The sequence below is a fragment of the Salmo trutta genome, chromosome 6 (genome assembly GCF_901001165.1).
Source record: "Salmo trutta chromosome 6, fSalTru1.1, whole genome shotgun sequence".
NCBI classification, from domain to species: Eukaryota; Metazoa; Chordata; class Actinopteri; order Salmoniformes; family Salmonidae; genus Salmo; species Salmo trutta.
Genome location: NC_042962.1, coordinates 19,931,568 through 19,956,844, shown reverse-complemented (window position 1 = coordinate 19,956,844; position 25,277 = coordinate 19,931,568). Strand labels below are relative to the sequence as shown.

The 25,277-nt window shown below is 42.5% G+C and overlaps 2 protein-coding genes and 1 pseudogene across 5 annotated transcripts; 2 read left to right on the top strand and 1 right to left on the bottom strand.

Moving 5' to 3' along the window:
* The first annotated feature begins 473 nt into the window (after nt 1-473).
* On the top strand, nt 474-17,420 carry dcaf11 (ddb1 and cul4 associated factor 11). Of its 4 annotated transcripts, none has more exons than XM_029755661.1 (15): nt 474-631; nt 2,936-3,158; nt 3,473-3,600; nt 3,869-3,987; nt 4,076-4,140; nt 4,355-4,455; nt 4,616-4,762; nt 5,120-5,174; nt 5,717-5,785; nt 5,918-5,975; nt 6,215-6,400; nt 9,628-9,781; nt 15,447-15,599; nt 15,814-15,920; nt 16,144-17,420. In XM_029755661.1, exons 2-15 carry the CDS (start codon nt 2,947-2,949, stop codon nt 16,213-16,215), a joined length of 1,626 nt encoding a protein of 541 aa, XP_029611521.1. In that variant the 5' UTR covers nt 474-631; nt 2,936-2,946; the 3' UTR covers nt 16,216-17,420. The 4 variants fall into 4 exon arrangements, with proteins under 4 accessions (XP_029611521.1, XP_029611522.1, XP_029611524.1 ...); XM_029755662.1 differs by having other exon boundaries at nt 2,911-3,158; XM_029755664.1 differs by lacking the exon at nt 474-631 and adding an exon at nt 652-924.
* A 1,344-nt stretch (nt 17,421-18,764) lies between these two features.
* LOC115195280 (fat storage-inducing transmembrane protein 1-like) lies at nt 18,765-19,891 on the top strand (annotated as a pseudogene).
* A 273-nt stretch (nt 19,892-20,164) lies between these two features.
* Nucleotides 20,165-24,208, bottom strand: LOC115195611 (proteasome activator complex subunit 1). Its single transcript, XM_029755659.1, has 11 exons — nt 23,963-24,208; nt 23,629-23,661; nt 23,465-23,527; nt 23,208-23,309; nt 23,008-23,065; nt 21,661-21,758; nt 21,428-21,496; nt 21,215-21,282; nt 21,021-21,075; nt 20,823-20,909; nt 20,165-20,486 (listed from the first exon to the last, which is right to left on the bottom strand). The coding sequence occupies exons 1-11, from the start codon at nt 23,999-24,001 to the stop codon at nt 20,406-20,408; spliced, it is 753 nt and encodes a 250-aa protein (XP_029611519.1). The 5' UTR covers nt 24,002-24,208; the 3' UTR covers nt 20,165-20,405.
* Nucleotides 24,209-25,277: the final 1,069 nt, after the last annotated feature.

Below are 25,277 nucleotides of genomic sequence, written 5' to 3'. Positions count from 1 at the left end.
CAATGACCTGACAATTCTTCAGCTCATGTCAGAAAATACAGTACATTTTTTAGATATAAAAATAATTCGATTTTATAATTTTCTTGCTTATATACCTGTTTGAAATCGTCACCGTTTTTGTATTATTTGGTTATTTGCACATGGTTTGAAACAAGTCAATACTAGTCATCACAGTTGGCTAGCAAAGGGGAAGTGCTAGGTGAAGTGCTAAACCTTATGTCATCCCTATAATGTGTTGCTATCCCTGCGGTTTTATGGATGTCCTCATTGCAGAGTTTTCCTGTGGAGAATGCCATCCATGTGTAGAGTTTTGTAGGCATGAGGTGAATTTTCGACACATCCAAGTTTCGACATGTCTTGTCAATTTTCACTGGCACAAATTGACTGACTTGGTAGCTTGTTCTCGCGGGAGAAGGTCATGTGACACCAAAAGGGCTGGGGTTCTCGCGCAGGTTGCTCCAGTATTGTAAACCATAGAAAAAATAATGAGTTTCTATGTTGTAAACAACATGGCGCATCACGGACTTCGCAACTTCGGTCTGGTATTATCTTGAAAACATCGGCAGCGAAAACGGCGTATCATCCACAGATAAAAACCGTTTTCTTAAACGGACTCGTGACAACATTACTGGCAAGTTATTTAGCTTAATATACAGCAACAAATAACTGTCAAGCGCGTGTAACCTTATACTTAGAACAGTGTAGGTATCTTTAGGCTAGGCTAGCTGTATTAGCTAACTAGCTAGCTAGTCAGACAATTCATGCGATGGTTAGCTCGTTTTTTGTAACGACCGTTAGAGCAAGTCGCTTGATGATTTTTGCCATTGCATTTTTTTTAGCTAGCTAAGTCTTTGATAGTAGTTGTATGTCTGTGTCAAGAAGACACGGTCAATCTCTTACACGTCAGGCAGCTCACCCATACAGGTGAACAGATTTAATGTTAAAGTAACTATCCTGTGTTTCCAGATTGTTATGAAATATTACTTATAATTAATTACAACATGAGTTAAATAGTTTACCTTCCACAAAATGTTAATTAAAGCAGCTATATGTAACTTTTTGGGGCGACACGACCAAATTCACATTGAAAAGCTATTTCACAGCGGTTTTGACAATATTTGTTGACATCAACGTTACTTGTTTTGTCACATAAACTGATATTAGATGAACTATTAGAATTTTAAAAACCAGCATATGGCGGAGCAATTTCTGCATGTTTTACCTTTTTAAGTAACTATGTTAATAAGCAGCTTTTCTGTGTTGGAATGGTGTGGGATGTAACCCAACTACAGAATGGTGTGGTTTTATTTCATGAAAAATATTCATGCGAGTAGACAGCTGATTTGCCAGTTCATTCTCCATAGGAGGATGACATCCTTTATGAGGAATTGGCAAGCATCAGAGCCATATACACTGAGTGTACAAAACATTAGGAACAACTTCCTAATATTGAGTTGCACCGCCTTTTTTTCGTGCAGCGTTGGAGTTCTTGACACACTCAAAGGCACGTAAATCTTTTGTCTTGCCCGTTCACCCTCTGAATGGCAAACATGTTTTATTTGCCTCCAGGCTTACAGCTGTAATATGTCACTTTTTGTGTTATAGATCTGTCATAAAAATTTCTGGGGGGTATTATTTTTTTTGTTGTACACCTTTTTTCTCCCCGATTTCGTGGTATCCAATTGGAAGTAGTTACAGTCTTGTCTCATCGCTGCAACTCCCATACGGACTCGGGAGAGGCGAAGGTCGAGAGCCATGCGTCCTCCAAAACACAACCCAACCAAGCCGCACTGCTTCTTGACACAATGCACATCCAACCTGGAAGCCAGCTGCACCAATGTGCCGGAGGAAACACAGTACACCTGGCGACCTGGTCAGCGTGCACTGAGCACGGCCAGCCACAGGAGTCGCTAGTGCGCGATGAGACAAGGATATCCCTGCCGGCCAAACCCTCCCTAACCCGGACGACGCTGGGCCAATTGTGCACCGCCCCATGGGCCTCCCGGTCACAGCCGGCTGCGACAGAGCCTGGGCTCAAACCCAGAATCTCTGGTGGCACAGCTAGCACTGCGATGCAGTGCCTTAGACCACTGCGCTGCCTGGGGGTGGTTATTACCCCTTTTTCTGACCAATTTCGTAATATCCAATTGGTAGTTACATTCTTGTCCCATCGCTGCAACTCCCGTACGGACTTGGGAGAGGTGAAGGTCGAGAGTCATGTGTCCTCCGAAACACACTGATCGCTTGACCCAAAAGCCAGCCCCACCAATGTGTCGGAGGAAACACCGTACAGCTGGCGACCGAAGTCAGCGTGGTTGTGCCTGGCCGCCACAAGGAGTTGCTAAAGCGAGATGGGACAAGGACATCCCAGCCGGCCAACCCTCCCCTAACCCGGACAACGCTGGGCCAATTGTGTGCCGCCTCATGGGTCTCCCGGTCGCGGCCGGCTACGACACAGCCCTGTATCGAACCCGGATCTGTAGTGACTACTTTAGCACTGCGCCTTAGACCGCTGTGCAACTCGGAAGGCTCGATCTGTCATTTTCATTGGAAGCAAGTCTAAGAAGCGGTAGATCTGTCCTATGTACACTATTTCTATGCTTCCTGTTCTTAAGTTTAGTTTTTGCGTATTTTATTTTCAGTTTTGTACACCAGCTTCAAACAGATGAGAAAACAATATTTTTGGCTATGGAAAAGATATTTCACAGTGTTAGAGAAACTGAAATGAATCGAACTATGTGACAAAACAAGTATAGTGTATGGAATCCTTGTACTATCAGAATTTTTGCAACTAGGCAATGGCGGAGCGATTTCGTCTTAGTGTGGGAAATATATATAAAACACAGGAAATCACGTTTTTCACTGCACTGGGCCTTTAAAGCATTTGTCATCATTATTCACTTCTCATAGACAACATCATTGACTTCCCTGGCAGGCTCTCGGTATATGGGCTCTCAGTCTAGTTCTGGGATGTCCGGCGGTCGGGGCTCCAGCGGCAACCCTGACCAGTCTGAAGCGGAATCCAACCAGAGCAGCAGCAGTAATAACAGTAACAGCAGTAGAAGTCGCAGATCGGCTGAGGGGCAGCAGGGTGACAGGCAGTCAACAGCAGAGGAGGACGTCGATTTAGCTCAAGTGCTGGCTTACCTATTGAGGAGGTAAGTTGAAGCTGGGACTGGGAGACAGTCTGACCATAGCCTATACAGTAGCCAAAGAGTAGACCTAGCACTAAAGAAGTTCACTCTGCTCCAAGTTTAAATAAATACTCAACACAAACTCACATTACTGCTTCTCAGCAAAGGGGAAAACTTTCGTTTTTCCTTCATCATTGCACTTATATGGAAATCATGCCAATGCAGAATGGAGTGCTTTCTCCACTGGAGTTGTGTCCTATGTGTAGCCTAGTTCTAGTTCATGTCAATGAGCACAAGTGTTTCCCCATCCCTCTCCTCATCTTTGTGTGTACATGAAGGGGCCAGGTGAGGCTGGTCCATGGGAGTGGAGCAACAGGCCTGCAGCTCGTCCAGTCGTATTCAGATTCTGACGAGGACAGCGATGGGGCTTGGGAGGGGCGTCTAGGAGACCGTTACAACCCTCCCGGTAAACCAAGCTGGGTTTCATTGTGTGCACTAGTCACATTTAATCCTACTTTTTACTTTGTGTGCAAGCAATGGAAGAAAAATGACCAAAAAACATAACGCTATTCCTTCTATCTGATATAGTGCTATTCATATAGATATTCCAATGCACTTGACATCACAGTTAAAATACAAAGTATTGGCATATTTGTTACACAAGTGTGTTTACAAATGTATACCTACTTGCATGCCTCACTGGTCTCTTGCTCACTGCTCCTGTGTCTTGTCAGTGGACTCCCAGCCAGACACTCAGGAGTTGGACCGGAGTGAAATCCGGACTCGGATCCTCCTGACCACGGCCTCATCTGACTTGAAAGGCAGGCAAAGCTTCACCCACATGCTAACAGAGGTGAGGGCAAGCATTGTTGGGCAAGCATGTTGGGTCTACTGTGTTCCTCAGGTCTAGAGGGTGATTCTGATTTGTGTTACTCTCTCAGAGGGAACAAGGCCGATGTCGAGGCTCCAGTTTTTCTCACGGAGAGTGTAGTCGCATTCGCTCACAGTGAGTATTACCAAAACGCCTCACATCCACACACTAAAACTAAGCACCGTAAACTCATTGCAGAAACAAGTGAAAGGGGATGTGTTATGAATTGTTCCACTTAAAAGCTGTAATGAATAAAGCCTTATTTATCGGACCATTAACCTGAATGTTGACAGATGAGGAGCCTGTTGTTGCTGAAATCCATTGGTGTTCCGTTTGCACTTCTCCTCAGTTTCCTGCCCAATCATGTGACACACAAGGACACATACCAGCAGAAAGCGTTCTGTGGTGTGTACAGTGACGATGGCAACATGTTCCTCTCTGCCTGCCAAGGTAAGGACGTGAACACAACCGTTACAGTAGACTGGGGAAATGATTGAAATTCCTTTAGTTCTTAACCACATCGCTGTGTTTACATGTACAAACAATTTCACATTTTTATTTGTAGTGACCACTGATTTCTAAAACACGCATCCTTCCCTGGCTTTCCTAGACCAGAACATCCGTTTGTATGACACCAGTAGCGGGCGCTTTAACCTGAAGCAGACTGTGAAGGCCAGGGACGTGGGCTGGAGCGTGCTGGACGTATGCTTCACCCCCGACTCCTACAACGTGCTCTACTCCAGCTGGTCTGATTACAGTAAGGCTAGGCCACCAGAGCAAAGATACCACCCACACTGGGGGGTGCTGCTATTTTAGTCACCCTGACCTTACCATAGATGAAGGAATGGGTAGGATTATAACTTAATTTGAAGATAGTGAGGTGGAAGGACGGCGCTTCAACCAACATGAGACGAGGCGCAGTCGGTAATCACAGCTATGTCGATCTAATATAAAAGAACTCAACTCTAACTCATTTTGAAATAAATGATTTCTAAACATTAAAACGGATGTTTTTTTGCCATCACGATCTTCACCAGAATATATCTATTTTGGGCTTCTTGTCATGTCACTGGGTGTATTTTGTACTGATGTGTGCTCTCTTGTACCCCTCTAGTTCATGTCTGCAGTGTAGATGGAGACAGTGAAACCCATACCGCCCTGGACCTCAAGTTAGTGTTTCCCCTCATAGTACTTATAGCTTAACCAATCGGGTAATAAGCTGTTCTACCGGCAATCCTCTTCATTCACAAGGATGCCTGACCTTGGAACTAACTATCATTTCAACCAGCCATTGTTCATTTTGTGTGCCACTCTAATGGAGCAACAGGAACCATTTAAATTAGATGAGTTCATAATGTATTACATGAAAAGCTGAGGGACTCCATTTATGTGATTTCCCCCCCCCCCCCCCCCCCCCCCCCCCCCACTTATTTCCTGCTGTTTGGGCTAAATCCTAACTTCTTTGTAATTTCAACATTTACTTAAATTATATGAATTAATGTAAAAGGGGTTCACTGCATCAGGGTGGCTCGTGAGGCTACACTTGCACTGAACTTTGAGATACGCGCATGTTTCTCTGAAGCTAGGATTCAACTTTTTGAGAGCAGCACCATTTTAGGCCAATTATTTCCATGGATTGTAGATGATGTTCCATAATTGGAGATGTGTCTCAGTGGAGGAGGCTGGTTAATGTTCTGTTCTTCCCTCTTAGCCCAGACGAGAGGAGGTTCTGTGTCTTCTCTCTGGCTGCCTCCACAGACGGAAAAGAGATCCTTGGAGGGTTAGTGCACCCAATTTCTTCATCCCAATTGTACATTTTCAGATCAATTTCTAATATATTTTAGTTGGTTAGGGCCACGTTTAATAGCCTACAGTGCATATCTCACTCTCCGTTTCTTTATTTTCTTCACAGAGCAAATGATGGCTGCCTCTACGTCTTTGATCGTGAACAGAATAGGAGAACCCTTAAGGTCTGTGTGTGTGTCTGCTTATAGACCATATTTGCTGTTGACATTGGCACTGCGAGTATTTAGTTACACCCTGGTCACCCTCTGTCTGCCCACCAAGCTTCACACTATCCCTCTTATCTTGGAACCCCTCTGTGTATATTACAACCCACCTCACTCTTGACCTCTGCTATCTCTTTCCTCCTCACTCTTTTACACACTCTTTCTCCCCCCCTTCTCTTCCCTCCTCCCCTTCTCCTTAGATTGATGCTCACGAGGATGACGTGAATGCGGTGGCTTTTGCTGACAGCTCGTCCCAGCTGCTGTTCTCAGGCAGCGACGACGCGCTCTGCAAGGTGTGGGACAGGCGGACGCTGCGGGAGGACAGACCCCAGCCCGTGGGCCAGCTGTCTGGACACAGAGATGGCATCACCTTCATACACAGCAAGGTAATAGAAAAAAACACTAGCTGCGTGTGTATGTGTCCAGCATTTGTAATCACCCTCTACACATTAGGATACAGTGTATGTGATCATCCATATCAAAGCACAATTTGAATACGTACAGTGCCCACAGAAAGTATTCATACCCCTTGACTTATTCCACATTTTATGTTACAGCCTGAATTCAACACGGATTACATATTTCTTTTCTCATCTACACACAATACCCCATAATGAGAAAGTGAAAACATGTTTTTCTAAATTTATTGAAAATTAATTACAGAAATATCTAATTGACATACATGTTCACACCCCTGAGTCAATACTTTGTAAAAGCACCTTTGGCAGCGATTAAAGCTTTGAGTCGTCTTCAAATCTGGATTTGGGATTTTCTCCCATTCTTCTTTGCAGATTTTCTAAAGTTCTGTTAAGTTAGATGGGGAGTGGCAGTGAACAGCAATGGGATTTTCAATGGGATTCAAGTCTGGGCTTTGGCTGGGCCACTCAAGGACTTTTTTTGTTCTGAAGCCTTTCCAGAGTTGGTTTGGCTGTATGCTTGGGTCATTGTCATGTTGGAATGTAAATCTTTGCCCCAGTCCAAGGTCGTTTGCATTCTGAAGCAGGTTCTCATCAAGGGTTTGCCTGTATTTGGCTCCATTCATTGTTCCCTCTATCCTTACCAATCACCCAGTCCCTGCTGCTGAAAAGCATCCCCATAGCATGATGCTGCCACCACCAGGCTTCACGGTAGGGATGGTGTTAGGCGGGTGATGAGCTGTGCCTGGTTTTCTCCAGGCATAGCGTTATGCATTCAGACCAAAGAGTAACATTTTTCTAATCAGACCACAGAATATTTTGACTTATGTTCTGTCTTTCACATTCCTTTTTTCAAACTCCAGGTGTGATGTTGTGCCTTTTTCTCAGGAGTGGCTTCTGTCTGGCCACTCTCCCATAAAGCCCAGATTGGTGACATGCTGTAGAGACTGTTGTCCTTCTGGCAGGTTCTCCCATCTCAGCCAAGGAACTCTGTAGTTCTGTCAGAGTGGTCATTGGGTTCTTGGTTACCTCCCTGACCAAGGTTCTTCTTGCCCGGTTGCAGAGTTTGGTCAGATGGCCAATGTTGGAGACCACTGTGCTCTTGGAAACTTTCAACACTCTAAAAATAGTTTTTTACCCTCACGAGATATAAGGGGATATCCAGTCAGTTGCACAACTGAATGCATTCAACCGAAATGTGTCTTCCACATTTAACTCAACCCCTCTGAATTGTACATTTACATTTGAGTCATTTATCAGATGCTTTTATCCAGAGTGACTTACCAGTGCATACATTTTTATACTTTTTATTTTGTACTGGTCCCCCGTGGGAATCGAGCCCACATCATTGGCGTTGCAAGCACCATGCTCTACCAACTGAGCCACATGGGACCATATCTGAATCAGATATATGCCGCCTCCACAATTCTATCTAGGAGATCTACGAACATTTCCTTGGACTTCATCATTTCTGCTCTGACATGCACTGTCAACTGTAGGACCTTATATATAGACAGTTGTTAATTTCTAAATCATGTCCAAACAATTGAATTGGCCGCAGGTGTACTCCAATCAAGTTGTAATGACACCTCAACGATGATCAAAAGAAATTTGATGCACCGGAGCTCAATTTGGAGTGTCATAGCAAAGGGGTGTGAATACTTACAGTTCCAGTCAAAAGTTTTGACACACCTATTCATTCCAGGGTTTTTCTTTATTTGTACTATTTTGTACATTGTAGAATAATAGTGAAGAAATCAAAAACATGAAATAACACATGGAATCATGTAGTAACCAAAACATTTTATATTTGAGATTCGTCAAAGTAGCCACCCTTTGCCTTGATGACAGCTTTGTACAGTCTTGGCATTCTCTCAACCAGCTTCATGAGGTAGTCACCTGGAATGCATTTCAATTAACAGGTGTGCCTTGTTAAAAGTTAATTTATGGAATTTCTTTCCTTAATGTGTTTGAGCCAGTCAGTTGTGTTGTGACAAGTTAGGGGTGGTATACAGAAGATAGCCCTATTTGGTAAAATACCAAGTCCATATTATGGCAAGAACAGCTTAAATGACAAAGAGAAACGACAGTCCATTACTTTAAGACATGAAGGTCAGTCAATACGGAACATTTCAAAACTTTGAAAGTTTCTTCAAGTGCAGTCGCAAAAAAACATCAAGCGCTATGATGAAACTGGCTCTCATGAGGACCACCACAGGAAGGGAAGACCCAGAGTTCCAACTGCCGTGTCTTTGTGAGACACAGAGTAGGTGAACGGATGATCTCTGCATGTGTGGTTCCCACCGTGAAGCATGGAGGAGAAGGTGTGATGGTGTGGGGGTGCTTTGCCGTCTGTGATATATTTAGATTTCAAGGCACACTTAACCAGCATGGCTACCACAGCATTCAGCAGCGATACACCATCCCATCTGGTTTGTGCTTAGTGGGACGATCATTTGTTTTTCAACAGGACAATGACCCAAAACACACCTCCAGGCTGTATAAGGGCTAAGAGAGTGATGGAGTACTGCATCAGATGACCTGGCCTCCACAATCACCCGACCACCCAATTGAGATGGTTTGGGAGGAGTTGACCCGCGGAGTGAAGGAAAAGCAGCCAACAAGTGCTCAGCATGTGTGGTAACTCTTTCAAGACTGTTGGAAAAGCATTCTTCATGAACCTGGTTGAGAGAATAAAAAGCTGTCATTCTACAATGTAGAAAATAGCGAAAAAATTAAGAAAAACCCTTGAATGAGTAGGTGTCAACTTTTGACTGGTACTGTATGTGTAAATTAGACATTTCTGTACTTCAAAAAAACATTTCTAAAAACATGTGATTATGGGGTATTGTGTGTAGGTAGGTGAGAGAGAAAAAAACGATTGAATCCATTTTGATTTCAGGCCGTAACACAACAAAATGTGGAATAAGTCGAGGGGTGTGAATACTTTCTGAAGGCACTGTACATGGTAAAATGTATTTTTTATAGACAACTGGACAGGTCAAAGCTATGCAGTGCTGTTTCACCAATCAGAAAGGGTTTCGATCAGTGAGGAAGGATGTATTAGTATTTTTACCCTCATTCTGTGGTAACAACAACTTCTGTGTGTCCGTTGACTGCACAAATCACCCGCAGGGACAACTATTTCTGTCAGGAAGATACACATCTATCATTAATCTGCCCTCTCCATCTGGCAGGGCGATGCACGTTATCTGATCAGTAACTCCAAGGACCAGTCCATCAAGCTGTGGGACGTGAGGAAGTTCTCCCCCAAGGAGGGCCTGGCGGCCTCGCGGCTGGCCGTTACCCAGCAGAACTGGGACTACCGCTGGCAGCAGGTGCCCCAGAGAGGTGAGAGGCCTGGGGAAGGGGGGAAGGGTGTTAGGGACGTTTGAGGCAAAAAGGTTGTTATACATTACTGGTTCCTCTTCTAGCTTGCACATTAGATAGCAAGTGGGCCACTCCAATTGCAATCTTCAATCATAAGATACTATGCAAGTATACATGATTAAATCGATCCAACCATTTTGTTTCTATTTATTACACAGTTGAAGTCGGAAGTTTACATGCACTTAGGTTGGAGTCATTAAAACTCTTTTTTTCAACACAAATTTCGTGCTAACAAACTATAGTTTTGGCAAGTCGGTTAGGACATCTACTTTGTGCATGACACAAGTCATTTTTCCAACAATTGTTTAGACAGATTATTTCACTTATAATTCACTGTATCACAATTCTAGCGGGTCAGAAGTTTACATACGCTAAGTTGACTCTGCCTTTAAACAGCTTTGAAAATTCCTGAAAATGTCATGGCTTTAGTAGGTTCTGATAGGCTAATTAACATTATTTGAGTCAATTGGAAGTGTACCTGTGGATGTATTTCAAGGCCTACCTTCAAACTCAGTGCCTCTTTGCTTGACATCATGGGAAAATTAACAGAAATCAGCCAAGACCTCAAAGTCTGGTTCATCTTTGGGAGCAATTTCTAAACGCCTGAAGGTACCACGTTCATCTGTACAAACAATAGTACGCAAGTATAAACACCATGGGACCACGCAGCTGTCATACCGCTCAGGAAGGAGACGATAAACGTACTTTGGTGCGAGAAGTGCAAATCAATCCCAGAACAGCAGCAAATTACCTTGTGAAGATGCCGGAGGAAACCAGTAGAAAAGTATCTATATCCACAGTAAAACGAGTCCTATATCAACATAACCTGAAAGGCCGCTCAGCAAGGAAGAAGCCACTGCTCCAAAACCGCAATAAAAAAGCCAGACTACGGTTTGCAACTGCACATGGGGACAAAGATCGTACTTTTTGGAGAAATGTCCTCTGGTCTGATGAAACAAAAATAGAACTGTTTGGCCATAATGACCATCGTTATGTTTGGAGGAAAAAGGGGGAGGCTTGCAAGCCGAAGAACACCATCCCAACCGTGAAGCACGGGGGTGTACTTCACAAAATAGATGGCATCATGAGGTAGGAAAATTATGTGGATATATTGAATCAACATCTCAAGACATCAGTCAGGAAGTTAAAGCTTGGTCGCAAATGGGTCTTCCAAATGGACAATGACCACAAGCGTACTTCCAAAGTTGTGGCAAAATGGCTTAAGGGCAACAAAGTCAAGGTATTGGAGTGGCCATCACAAAGCCCTGACCTCAATCCCACTAGAAAAATAGTGGGCAGAACTGAAAAAGCGTGTGTGAGCAAGGAGGCCTACAAACCTGACTCCGTTACACCAGCTCTGTCAGGAGGAATTGGGCCAAAATTCACCCAACTTATTGTTGGAAGCTTGTGGAAGGCTACCTGAAACGTTTGACCCAAGTTAAACAATTTAAAGGCAATGCTATCAAATGCTAATTGAGTGTATGTAAACTTCTGACCCACTGGGAATGTGATGAAAGAAATAAAAGCTGAAATAAATCATTCTCTCTACTATTATTCTGACATTTCACATTCTTAAAATAAAGTGGTGATGCAAAATGGAATTTTTCCTATGATTAAATGTCAGGAATTGTGCAGAACTGAGTTTAAATGTATTTGGCTATGGTGTGTGTAAACTTCTGACTTCAAGTGTGTATTTATTATTTATATATATATTACTTTTTGTTACTTTTTACCCCAATTTCGTGATATCAAATTGGTAGTTTAGTCTTGTCTCATCGCTGCAACTCCCATAAGTACTTGGGAGAGGTGAAGGTTGAGAGCCATGCGTCCTCCGAAACACGACCCTGCCAAGCCGCACTGCTTCTTGACACACAACTCTTATATCCCGGAAACTAGCCGCATCAATGTGTCGGAGGAAACACTGTACAGCTGGTGACCGAAGTCAGCGTGCCCGTCCCCGCCACGTAGAGTCGCTAGAGCATGATGAGACAAGGACATCCCGGTCAGCCAAACCCTCTCCTAACCCAGACGACGCTGGGCCAATTGTGCACCACCTCATGGGTCTCCCGGTTGGCTGTGACACAGCCTGGGATCGAACCCGGGTGTGTAGTGATGCCTCAAGCACTTCGATGCAGTGCCTTAGACCGCTGTACCACTCGGGAGGCTGATCTAACCATTATTGCAAAATTTCTTAGAGGATTTGTAGACTAAGTTAGCAGTGGCTTTTGGGCTAGGTTTGGCAACCAGGCTCCCATCACTGGTCTAGATTTAACATTTGCTTTCAGAACATCTCATAGTTGCTGTATCAAGTATTGAAGACATGGGTCTACCTACAGTTAGGGCAAGGAATTGCCAGGGACCTCTCTATATGATATCAAGATACTTAGGTGTATTGCGATTCTATACGTATCACAATTCTATATGTTTTGCTATTTCATTCAGTGATTTTTATTGCGATTCAATGTTCCATACATATTGCTCATTATATGTCTGCTGCAGAGTGACAAGACAAAGTCATAACAACATGTTTTGGGGAGGTAAAAGTGCTCAACATGTTGGCTCACCATTAAAAAAAAAAAAATGTAAAGCTGAAATCCTTAAGCGACGTCCATTTGCGGTGTAATAACAACAAAGAAGTTAGTGCAAACAGCAGTAACATCATTGCACGTGCGATAGAAGAGCACAATATGTGCTGTAATTTATTTTACCATGCTGCACAACACTCCTCAGCTCTGCAACAAAAACGACGGTGATAGGTCGGCCAGTGGCGCTGTTTCCCCCTACTGCAGATTCCATCTTTAAAAAGAAGATAGTTAGAGGACACAACATTGTATATGTCCCATTATGGTGTCTGTGAGCGCATGGGCAGCGCCATTGAGGCCATCTCCATTTTGAAGTAGTCCGTTTTCTTCTACTACTTCTATGAGATGGTAACAAACTGAAAAGGCGCAGACTGCCACATGGAGTGTGTTATTTGAACAGGTATAATGACAAGGTTGATGATTTACTGCCACCTGCAGTTATGAAATGTTTGCTCACGAGTATAATTTATTGGCTGATCCCTCCTGATGACCTGGAGGGAATTATGTGATCCTTCCTTAACCCATAGGAAGTCTCACCCAGTTGACTACTTGAAAATGGTGAAAGTCCTCTGTGGCGCTGCCCATGCTATAACAGGTTTTTGGGCACAAGAGTCCTCTATCGCTATGCTATAAGGTGCTAAATACCAGCGTTTTGGCGCAGGTATAGCCGAATACCACTAGCTAACGTTAACCAAGCAAAAATAAGTAAAGAAATGCGATAGTTGGAGTCACAGTATCAATATAAAATGGCCAAAAATAATATTGTAATACTCTACTGTATACATTCCCCCCCATCCCTACCTACAGTCAATGTTCACTCTAAGTTGCGCGTGTGCGCAGTAGCCCCGGGACTGCCGTGCAGAAATATCAGCCCACAGACAGACAGTTTGAACTTCACTCAACTTTCTAGAGCAGTGGTCACCAACAGGTCGATCACAACTGGTCGATCTCCAAGGCATTCCTAGTCGATTGCTCAGATTGTCTGCAGAAACGTAGCGGGCATAAACGAAAGCTACAGTAAAGTTGTTACTGTGAGATTTAAAAACTTTAAAACCATGACTAGAGAGAGACTGTCAACGAATACAGTAAAGAGCTGCTGTTTTTGAGTTCAAGTTCTTACTCAGCACTCTCAACACTTTGTATTCAACACTTTTATGAGCCATAAAATGCACTTTCTTCCTATTTACACTGGGCGCTATAAAAAAGCAGTGCAGCAGTAATGAATTAGTAGGGAAGTGTATCTATAGGCTTGTGTTGTTATTATTAGCGGCTAGAATCTTTTTTAATATCGAGGAATATTTCACGTACTCTGTTCATAGGAGTAACAACATGAATTTGTGCATGAGGCAGGAATAATGCAGTGCGACTCGTGTTGCGCCATCAGCTGGAAGACTGACCCTTTTTGGTCAGGGAGAGCGAAGGGATGTTGAGAGGCGGACCTTCAGTCTTCTGCTCTCTCCCTCCGCTGATACTGACCATCAGATGCAGGCACCATCAGCCCAGTAAAATAAAAAGCTAATTATTTAAATGTATGCTCACTCAGATGTGCCTCATAAGTAATACAACAACAGATCTATTACCGGTGTGATCATATAGCCTACCATAAATGTTTAAATATAATGGCACAAACATCAATGCGTTGGCAGGGCAATTCAAGCAAAGCTAATATGCGGTGATAATGTATTAGGCCAATAGCTTACTGCACAAACCTCATTGCTACAGTACTTTTAATTTTTATTTTAATTGGTTAATGTTGCATAGGCTTATGTTTTTTAAGTCAAATCTGAGCGGTTGATCTTGGCTTGCATTTTGACTCTGTGATCTTGACTCAGAAAAGGTTGGTGACCACTGTTCTAGAGTGTTCCCTGTTAACACTATCAACATTTCCCTTTGCTGTGGAAATTGTGATCGAAACAACGCAATATTAGCTACTTCCAATGCAACATCCCGAAACAAAATTATCTATGCAAGAAATGCAGAACGCATCGGAGTAGGATTCTATTGCATTGACATGCACTACACAGCCCATACTCTATGCCGCACCGCTCTGTGTAAAAATCTGAGCTGCAGTAGGCCTATATGCAAATAGACCATTGCCATATACGGATCTGTGCCATTTACTTTTAACTGGACAGTGTTTTACAGCATGAGCGGTCGTGAGTAGATGCAGTTGTTTTGAGATCAAAGCGAGAGCTGCATGTAGCCACGTGCACATTTTGTTCTTATCCTTTGCTAGTTAGTAAGTTATTAGCCCAGTTATAGATCATTTGTGGTCAGCAATGGGGGAGTGATTGCTTCCTACGAGAGGACAAAACGTGTATTTCTAGACACCTTTGAAAAGCGAGTCAGGTGATCAGCTTTTTTTTTTGTCTTAATAAAGGGGCAGTGTTGTAATTTTGAGACAGGCTTGAAAAAGCTAAGTAGCCAATATGCAGAGGGTAGCATAATTTGTCTGATTCTCTGTAATAATGGTATGGGAATAATAATGCATTTTATTTAGTAAAGTGGTTTCCTGCATCAAACAACACAACATTTTCAGTCACCTCTTTGTCTGAAGAACAAGTGGATAAACAGGTTAATGTCAAGCCCTGCGTGTTGTTTTCAAAAGTCTCATGGAATGTAGGCCTACATTGAACACCACACGCAGTCTGCTACTGTAGGCTGAATGATAGAACAGCTATTTCCATGTTAAAATGTTATGAGATACATTTTCTCCATTGTTTTTCATGGTAGTCCACTCTGGTAGGCCTACATTATGATCAAATAGCCACAGTAGCCCACGTGGCCACTGTTAACAGTAACTTTAAAGCAGGTACAGCCTCAGTGTTCATAGTAAACACGCGCTGGAAGACCTGAAAATCTGCTCAGTGCCGGGAACAATTAGAGGGAACATTGCCTACAGTATCTTTTGAGCATTCATCCTCTACTACATGTCCTATTGTGAATCTTTGGCCATAAGGCAGCTGTATTTGACTGTGTAAATAGAAGGCGGTGTTGACTGACCTGTCGTTTGCCTGCTGTGCGTCTATCGCCTGTCCTCCCAGCCCTGAAGAGACACAAGCTGACCGGCGACACCTCGGTGATGACCTACAGGGGTCACGGTGTTCTGCACACCCTCATACGCTGCCGTTTCTCCCCGGAGTTCACCACCGGACAGAGGTTCATCTACACCGGCTGCTCCACTGGGAAGATCATTGGTGGGTCACTATGCCTGGGTGTGGATGTGTGTGTGTTGAAGAGAGAAATATAGTTTGATTCGGTTTGTGTAGAATGTAAAGTGTGTACGTGTGTTGGTCTGTATTTGTGGGAGAGAGAAATATTGTGTGTGTGACTGTGTTTGCCAACACGTGTGCTAGAGGGAGTCAAAAGCATTGTAAAGGGGTATAAAGGACTGTGTGTCTGTGTGTCCAGTCTATGACGTGCTGACGGGCAGCGTGGTGACCAGACTCTCTGAGCATGACGCGTGTGTGAGGGATGTCAGCTGGCATCCCTACCAGGACAACATCATCAGCAGCTCCGTAAGTCTCTAGCTGGCTCTGCTCCACTCCACTGAGGGGTTGGCATCAATTCAGGAAGTTAATTTAGACCATTCAGAATACCTATCTCATTATCAATGTGCTTGTAAGTTCTCTTATCTTTCCTGTCATTTAACATATTGTTCCTTTTCTTCCCTCTAATTCCCACTTCCCTCTTTATTTTTCTCTATTTCTCTCCCTCAATCTTTCTTTTTTTTCTTCACAGTGGGACGGAGCAGTGCGTGTTTGGGAGCACAGGCAGACCCACCCACTGGATGAGGAGAGGGAGAGGGACTGAAAGAAGGACTGGAAGTGATGATGTCATAGGTATGGGATAGCCTGACCGTGTCAGTCAGTGACATCACTCTGGGGAGAGGCGGAACCATAAGAGGGAGAGAGCGAAACAACAAGCTCAGAGCGAACCGTGAAATCTCATTGATTCAATGCTGGATAACAATAATTATAGTGTGATTGTGAAGTGTTAATCTCCCAATTCTACCTTCTTACTTCTCTGTGTTGGTGCAGAAGCCATTATTACCCCCCGTATTCGCCAATCTGCAGAGAACGGCAAAATTTTAGCGAGACAGTTGAGGCATTGTCTTCTGACAGGTGGTGTTATTCCTACACAGCACTAGTCCATCCACCGACAGTGCAGACGGAACCATGCTATCTAACTTTAAGACCATGACAGTTAAGGAGAGTTGATGTCTCTTCTCATGCAAGTATAGGCTAAAGAAGGCTAACGCCTTTTCTAAGTTGGGCTGGAGTCTTTTATGCAGAACCTATTAAAGCTCAAAGCTAACTAAATGCTTGCTCCGAGAGCCCCCAACAAGCCTCTTAACAACAGTATGTTTTTGTTGCTTTGAGTAAAAAGCATCACCCAAATAATGTATACTGTATGTAGATGAAAACAATGTTATAAATTATAGGCGAATTGTGAACAGCCACCAAGACTTATGACAATTCTGTATAAGATATAATACTTTAACGGTATTAATGTCCATGGGTAAGAATAACTTATTTTGGAGTCCAACAATTCCAATTCAAATATTTGAATGTGTGAATAATGTGTGTTGGGGTTTAAGACACAGTGAAGGGTTGGGGGATGTGTGTGTGTGCACGTGTGGATACCCACTGGGCAAAAACTGGTTGAAACAACATTGTTTCCGCATAATAAAAAATGTTAAACAATTTATGTGAAGTTGAATCAACGTAGAAAACTGATTGGAATTACAAAAAGTCATCAACCTAAGGGAATTTAATATTGTTTTCACCAAACTTTTAACCTAAATCCAATGATGAAATGCTTTGATTTCACGTTGAATTCACATTTGCAGACAACTCAACCAATTGTAAATCAAAACTAGACGGTAAAGCTAGACGTCTGCCCAGTGGGTACACGCATATTAATGTGTGTATGTTGTTTGACTGTGTGTTTATATCGATGTTCATGTTCCAATCTCAATTGTTTTACAATATCAATAAAACATTTATTTGAACATATTCACTGGAGTTATTTTGTAGAAGTACATAACCTGCCAAATACAGTCGTCAGAAATAATATGAAGGGAATTGCCAGATTGATATCAGGAAAAGTTATCTGATAACAACTGTAATTGTTACTACTTTAGCCACCTGTCTTTGCAGTAATTTGCTTTACAGGTGGATTTTCACAAAAGTCGCTGCTTGAGCAATAAGAAGCAAGAGGGGATTTTTTGTTGTTGAACACAACAGCTTTAAATTAGTGCATAGCCAACCACAGCTAACAGACAATTAGTTGCTATAGAGCCACATCATAGTTCCATGGGGGGGGTATTGTAACGGCATGAATGTTGTTTATACTTTAATATTAGAGTCAGATTTCTTGGCACTCTCAGAGAGCGAGGGAGGAGAACGAGTGAACAATTAACACAAATATAGGATGGGAGCTGTCTGGAGACTGGCCTCTGAGGCTATTAGTAAGTATCTCTGTGATAAACCACCAGGGGCTCGTATCTGAATGAATACAGGCAGATGTTAAGTGGTGGGATACATGTTAAGTGGTGGAATGAGTTTTAGAGAACGCTCTGTGAGGCATGTGTTGCTTGTGACAAACACAGACAACAGGGATGGATTCAAATAAGCTTTGACATCGACATCTGAGCCTTTGAATGGAGGGCCTAGAAAAGAGGACTTGGCCAAAAAAAGACTGGCTTTTACTCTAAATGTATTAACAATTTTATATGGTAATTTGTGACATATGACACAATTATACTTACTTCACAATACTGGTGTATGAAGAGTATTGTATTGCATTAGTAATGTACCAACTCTGGTTGGAAACATTTCACAATCTATTAGGCTGCTCCTGTGTGCAGGGCCAGATTAAGAAATCATAGGCCCAGGCACACCACCATTTTCTGTAAACAAATCTGTGCACCAAGATGCAATTCAATGCGTGGTAAAATGTACTGTTGAAGAGAAAGGCACTTTATAATAAAGCCATAATAACATTTGCAATGTGGCATAGGCTACAGTTGAGCAGAGGCATTTTTAGGATTTCTGAGTTTAAATGTATAGCGATAAAGTAGAGGGAACACTGAAACACCAAGGATAGGAGTGTACAGCACAGCACTGAACAGATAAAGCTGCAGTACATATTCCATAACAGAGTACACTCGGCCAACAAGAAGAGGTAGGAAGAGGATGATAAAAAAATGAAAGAATATTAAGATGTGACTGAAGAAAAGTGAATAGAAACAACGGACCGAAAGATTGAAAACAAAATCAAATGGAATTTTTGAAAATGAACATAGGTAAACTACACCAGTGGCTAAGGAACAGAGCCGACCAGGGAAGCTCGTCATGATGTTCCTCAACACAGTTCTGGTGGTTGTGACAGACCTTTGGGCTGGACTGCTTGGTAGTGCCATATTCAGACACCATTTTCACCTCCTGTTGTCAGGCGTGGTTCTGTTTGTACCAGCGCTGAGTCTGTGGGTGTCCAAGTACAGCATCTTTGCAAACAGAAACCACTACCTCTGCAGGTGAGAAGACTGTCGTGACATAGACCAACACCCAACAGTATTATGGGGATTAAATGGGCATGATATAGAATATTGGAGAGAATACATAAAAGTTACATTCTTTCTCTCTTACTGTTGCTTTGTGATAATGAATGTGTTGTTTATGCTACCTGATTTCACACAGATAATATTCACCCAGTATCTATACCATCTAGTTCTGTCCCGAGCTATATGGCCATCTTACATTAACTGTAGAAGTCTGCTTTGGATTCTCTCAGGATGTTCCTGTGATCGTGCTGGGGTTGGGCCTGTGTCTTCACGGGCTCCTTCATCTTCCTCTTCTCCATCCGTCGATCCCCCTCTCTCCCTTCGCCACCTCTCACGGATAGCTGTCATGTGAGTGCTGTGGTGGTGCTATCACCATCTTCTGACTGCTGGAGAATGCAAGCCAATGCCTGCTACCCTGGATGGGGGCCTGAATCTGGGCCAGGGAACCAGTGTCCCAGGGCAGTCTTTACTCTTGCTCCATGAGGGCAAGGCCTCATGCCTGGAAGCGGGCATGCTGTTACGAGGCTGGGAGGTCTCCGAGGACACCCTCCTCCTCTGCCTCTGCTGCCTGCTCCTGGCTGAAGAGACTGCCATATTGTGGCCCTACCTGGCCCAAGGAGGTCCCTCAGGGGGCCCCACGGTGCCTGCTCTTCCTGCTCTGTGTCTCCTTGCTGGGCTTGTGGCTGATCATGCTGCTCTGACTGCTGGCTCACTTACCATAGGTTCCCCTCCCAGCTGCTGGGGGGAGCTCTAGGATATCTGGTCTGGAGGGGACTGTACCAGGGCTGGTATCGTTTGCAACCCAGCTGATGCTGTCCTGGGTGGCCTGGAGAGGGACTACTCACCACCACTCAGAGAGCAGTGAGAGAGATGTCCATGACATGTGGAGGCACTGACCAAAAAATGTATGTCTTCAGATAAGAATGGTTGACACTCCACAGCAAAAAAAAAGGCTCTGCTTGATATTTTATAAAAACTGTAAGTTATCATTTTTGTTTGCGCTTTTCTGGTGCTTTATATTCAATGGGATAACTCCTAACACCAATAAGATCGAATTGGATGATAACAGGACGATGACATACATTACCACAGGATTGAGTGAAGTCTCAAACTTTTCACATCATGTTTCCTAAACAAAATATTTAAATACTTTCAAATCTCACCTTGAGGCAAAAAAGCACAACTCACTTCATGTTATGTCAGTTATCACTGCTTTATTTTGAAATCTGAATAAAAATGATTGTGTAATACAGCAGGGTTATTTTTATCATTGATGAAAATGAAAACGTTTTTAAATGAACTGTCTGAATGTATTCAGTTACCCAACAAGCATCTTAACATGTTACACTACACGATTTGTATCATAACCAGTGAATGGTTGAGTAGGAGTAGGTGTATTGCCGTCTCCAGTGCACATACAACAGTCAGTTGATCATCAGTAGATGAGGGCTTTGCAGTCCCCTCTGGGCTTCTTGATCTTGTCATAGTTCTTGTTAATTATGTCCAACAGCACAGCCTGGTGAGTGGGTGACAGAAATAGCAGGGTAATTACATCACTGAAATATTTCATCATCATCACTTACACCATCCTTTCATGACAAGGGCATCAAACAGTGGAAGATGTCAGGGTAGGTAAGTACAATGAAAATAGCAGGAGAGGCATTGTAATTATCGAATCAATCAATTTCTTAACAGGGTAAGGTTTCCAATGACAACTTGAGGTCTCTTGAGGTTAATACTTGTTCACACTGGTAAATGTTATTCAACTCTGATTTGAACATTATGGGGATGCTGAGCACTTGAACTCTAATGAAGGGAAAAAAGGAATGATACATAAGGCATCTTGGCTTACATAAGTGTTGCGGATCTCCAGAACCACGATGCGCAGCTCACAGTACTGGTACTGGTCCAGCTCATGCACCAGCTGCCTGTAGTCTCCCTTGAGTTATAAGTATACACAATATGGTTAACACACACACACACACACCAATGAAAGTGAGCATGTGCATGCACGCACACACACACACACAAAACACAGAGTTATACTAACCACATGTGGCTCTTTTGAGGCCTTGTCAACAGCATCCCCTCTCTCACTGTAGTACCTGACAACACATCAAATAATGAAGGTGTGTGTTAGTCACATTAACACATTGATTACATAACTAATTAGATAGTATGTAGGTAAAGAGTAATTACACAACTAATTGAAATCATTTTGATATTTTGGTCTAAGTCTCTTACTTTGAGATCTGTGTCTGGAATCCCTCAATCTTTGTGCGAGTGTTGGTCAACAATTCAAACACTTTTTCCTGTGGAAAAACATTCATGAATATAGGCCTGCACAGGTAACAAACATAATATAACTGATGAATGGCTATAATATATATATATATATATATATATAACAGATATGACAATAATATCTTATTCATCTCAGAAAGTCATAAGACTGACCTGCACAGCTACCCCAAAGTTGTTCCCATCTTCAATTTTGGGAATCTGAAGTTGCACCCACATTGACACCTGCCAGAGCAAGAGATTATAGAATGTATGTATTTCTATACACACTTGCCTTGCAATTACACATGCCTTCTCACCTATTTAGCAATAGAGATGTGCTAGTGAATCTTAGATGTAAAATAACAGTTTGGCCAATACAGAGTAACAGAGACAAAAGGCTGACTGACGGTGTTGAGTTTCTCCTTCAGTATCTGGATCTGAGGCTTGATCTCCTTCAGAAGACTTTCCACTCTCTCGTTGCAGGGGATCGGACCACAGGCAGGCCCTAGGGAAAAACACCATCAGAAAACCCAGAGTAGGACGAAGCTATCCCAATGCACTGATCTAAGATTTGATTTGTGTGTCCCCTCTAATGGTTAAAAGTTCAGACGCAGCTACTTTAAACTGAGCATACAAAACATTAAGAACTCTTTCCATGACATAGACTGACTAGGTGAATACAGGTGAAAGCTATGATCCATTATTGATGTCACTTGTTAAATTCACTTCAATCAGTACATGAAGGGGAGGAGACAGGTTAAAGAAGGATTTTTAAGACTCGAGACGATTGAGACATGGTTTGTCTATGTGTGCCATTTAGAGGGTGAATGGGTAAGGCAAAATATTTAAGTGCCTTTGAACGGGGCATGGTAGTAGGTGCCAGGCACACCGGTTTGTGTCAAGACTGCAACGCTGCTGGGTTTTTCACGCTCAACAGTTTCCTGTGTGTATCAAGAATGGTCCACCACCCAAAGGACATCCAGCCAATGACACAACTGTGGGAAGCAGGGGCATGGGAAGCATTGGAGTCAACATGGGCCAGCATGCCTGTGGAACGCTTTCGACACCTTATAGAGTCCATGCCCCGACGAATTGAGGCTGTTCTGAGGGTATAAGGGGGGGTGCAACTTAATATTAGGAAGGTGTTCCTAATGTTTGGTGTATCTCAATATCAAACCATTTCTGGGTAACAATTAAGTACCTTACTGTGATTGTTTTACATTAAAATGGTCAAAAATACACAAAAGTAGCTTCTTAGCAAAAAGCTATTTCTCAAGAAAGAATTTTGCTAGGACCGTCTGGCAGTGGTCTGAAGAGGGAGGGGAAAACTAGCTGTTATTGGCAGAGAGGTTTGTAACTCTTTCTTATTGGTCTATTCCCAAATTTACCACCTGATGATATCACCAAGCAGGCCAAAAGTCCATCCCACCAAAACAGGCTGAAATTATTTCAACCTATGTGTGGAATTATATATAAAACACGGGTAAAACACATTGTTGACTGCATTGGGCCTTTAAAGTGTCACTCTAGTCTAATTTTCACCTCATTTAACCTGATTTACTTAATAAAATGTATATCTCAAAAGATGGTCAAGGTTTGTCATGACATAGCACAAGTGGGGATATCGCTTTTCAACAGTAAATGTAAAAAAACCTCTGGAGGACATTTTTTAAATTAGGAGATGATCCCAGATCTGTGCATACGGCAATTTAACATCTAACTGCGGTGGTACATCAGTGGTATTGTGTCTTTACCTGCATCTTCATCTTCTTTATCACTGTCCTTCTCTTTCTTTCCTTCCTTTGCTTCTTTCTGACAAAAAAAGTGAAAAGAGGAATGGGGTAAAGGATTTGCAAGATTCATCAATTTGCATGGTTGACACTACTTTGAATGATTCCAGTGTTATCCAAGGGGTTAATCATGATATAATGCTGAATTAGTGAAACGTCTGTACCTCCTCTTTCTTCTTTCTCTTTGCCTCTTCTTTTGCTGGGTCTGGCATTGGGATGTCCAGAGGTGACTTTAGAGCTGCCAGGCCATCAGTGCTAAAGGATTTCTGGGGTCCATTTCAAGGGGTATGAATTATAAACAAAGCATTGACAAACAGCTCGTATTTGCCAACTTACAATAGCATTGTGTCAATGTATCTGGACTGAAATCGAAAGGTGTTTTTTCGAAAGGTGTTTTTTCATAGTCAACATCTGTCCATACCTTCAATAGCATCTCCATCTCTGCAATCTTCTGAGGGAAGAATGATGTGACCAGGGTCTCTGCCTATAACGCGCAGGAAATACATCAGTTACCAACGTTGGACATAGTCATGATTACCATCTAAAATGTGCTTATTAGACTATCAAAATAAATATGTCAGTTACCTCTTTAGTGAGCCGAGTGCAGAAGTCATCGACCTAGGAAATTGAAACCAAAGAAATACGATTTATTTATTTTTGTAAATGAAACTGTATGCAAGGCACAGCAGCAAACCCAACTCCCACTGTCTCTACTTTACACCTGACTACGATAGCCGGAGTAAGGTCACCTGATGTGGCCTCACCTGGATCTACTGTTGGTCTAATTATCAAAACGCCTTGAAGATTATCAGGGCTGGTGAGTTATCTAAACACACATATTGGTAGGCTACAGCCATGAATGATTATAGGTTACATTTGGCTTCTGTTTGTTATTACACAATTTAAATTGACAACCTACCATCTTCTTGGACTCCGGGCGAATGTCTATGGAAGTCATCTTGTGTGATGGGAATATATTTATTTGATAGTCAAAAAAGTACCCGTTTCAATGCAATAATAGGCAAGAATTAAATAGTTGACAGAATACGCGATTATCCTAAATGTCTAATAGTACACAACGCGGAAAACAGTCGCAGTTAGTCAGCACAAAAAGTGAAAATGAAAGTAGGTAAACACTTTTCAGTGTTCCGTACTTTCCAGTTTTGAAGCTCAAGATGCAGCATCGTGGGATTTGTAGTTTAATTGTGGCTTTAATAACCTGCAGACACTAGGCCCTCCATTTAATGAGTTTGACACCCCTGCTATAGAAAGCAATAGTAATGGCGTCTTTTTGTAGACTCGTTGGCAAAAAGGCTATGGGGAAATGAAACGGAGGACCACTGGGCTGTTGAGGTCAACACCTTGAATGGCACTTCGGTGCTCACACATTCTAGTGTGTAACTCCCTTGAGGTCTCTCCGACACAAAATAACCCGCACTGGCAGATCGCAATGCGAGAATATCAATTTATGGTAATTTAGATTTTTATGGATTTGATCCAGCAACCTTTCGGTTACTGGCCCAACACTCTAACCACTAGGCTAACTGCCGTACTTTAAAGTACTACATAAGTAATTTTGAGGGGTATATGTACTTTACTATTTATATTTTTGACAACTTTTACTTTACTACATTCCTAAAGAAAATAATGTACTTTTTACTCCATACATTTTCCCTGACAACCAAAAGTACATTTTTAATTTTTAGCAGTAGAAAAGGGGGAAATTCACGCACTTATCAAGAGAACATGTGAAATGGTGCCGTCTGCTTTGCTTAATATAAGGAATTTGAAATGATTTACACTTACTTTTGATACTTAAGTATATTTTAGCAATTACATTTACTTATGATACTTAAGTACAGTTGAAATCAGAAGTTTACATACACCTTAGCCAAATACATTTAAACTCAGTTTTTCGCAATTCCTGACATTTAATCCCAGTAAAAATTCCCTGTCTTAGGTCAGCTAGGATCACCACTTTATTTTCAGAATGTGAAATGTCAGAATAATAGTAGAGAGAATAATTTATTTCAGCTTTTATTTCTTTCATCACATTCCCAGTGGGTCAGAAGTTTACATGCACTCAATTAGCATTTGATAGCATTGCCTTTAAATTGTTTAACTTGGGTCAAACGTGTCAGGTAGCCTTCCACAAGCTTCCAACAATAAGTTGGGTGTATTTTGGCCCAATTCCTCCTGACAGAGCTGGTGTAACGGAGTCAGGTTTGTAGGCC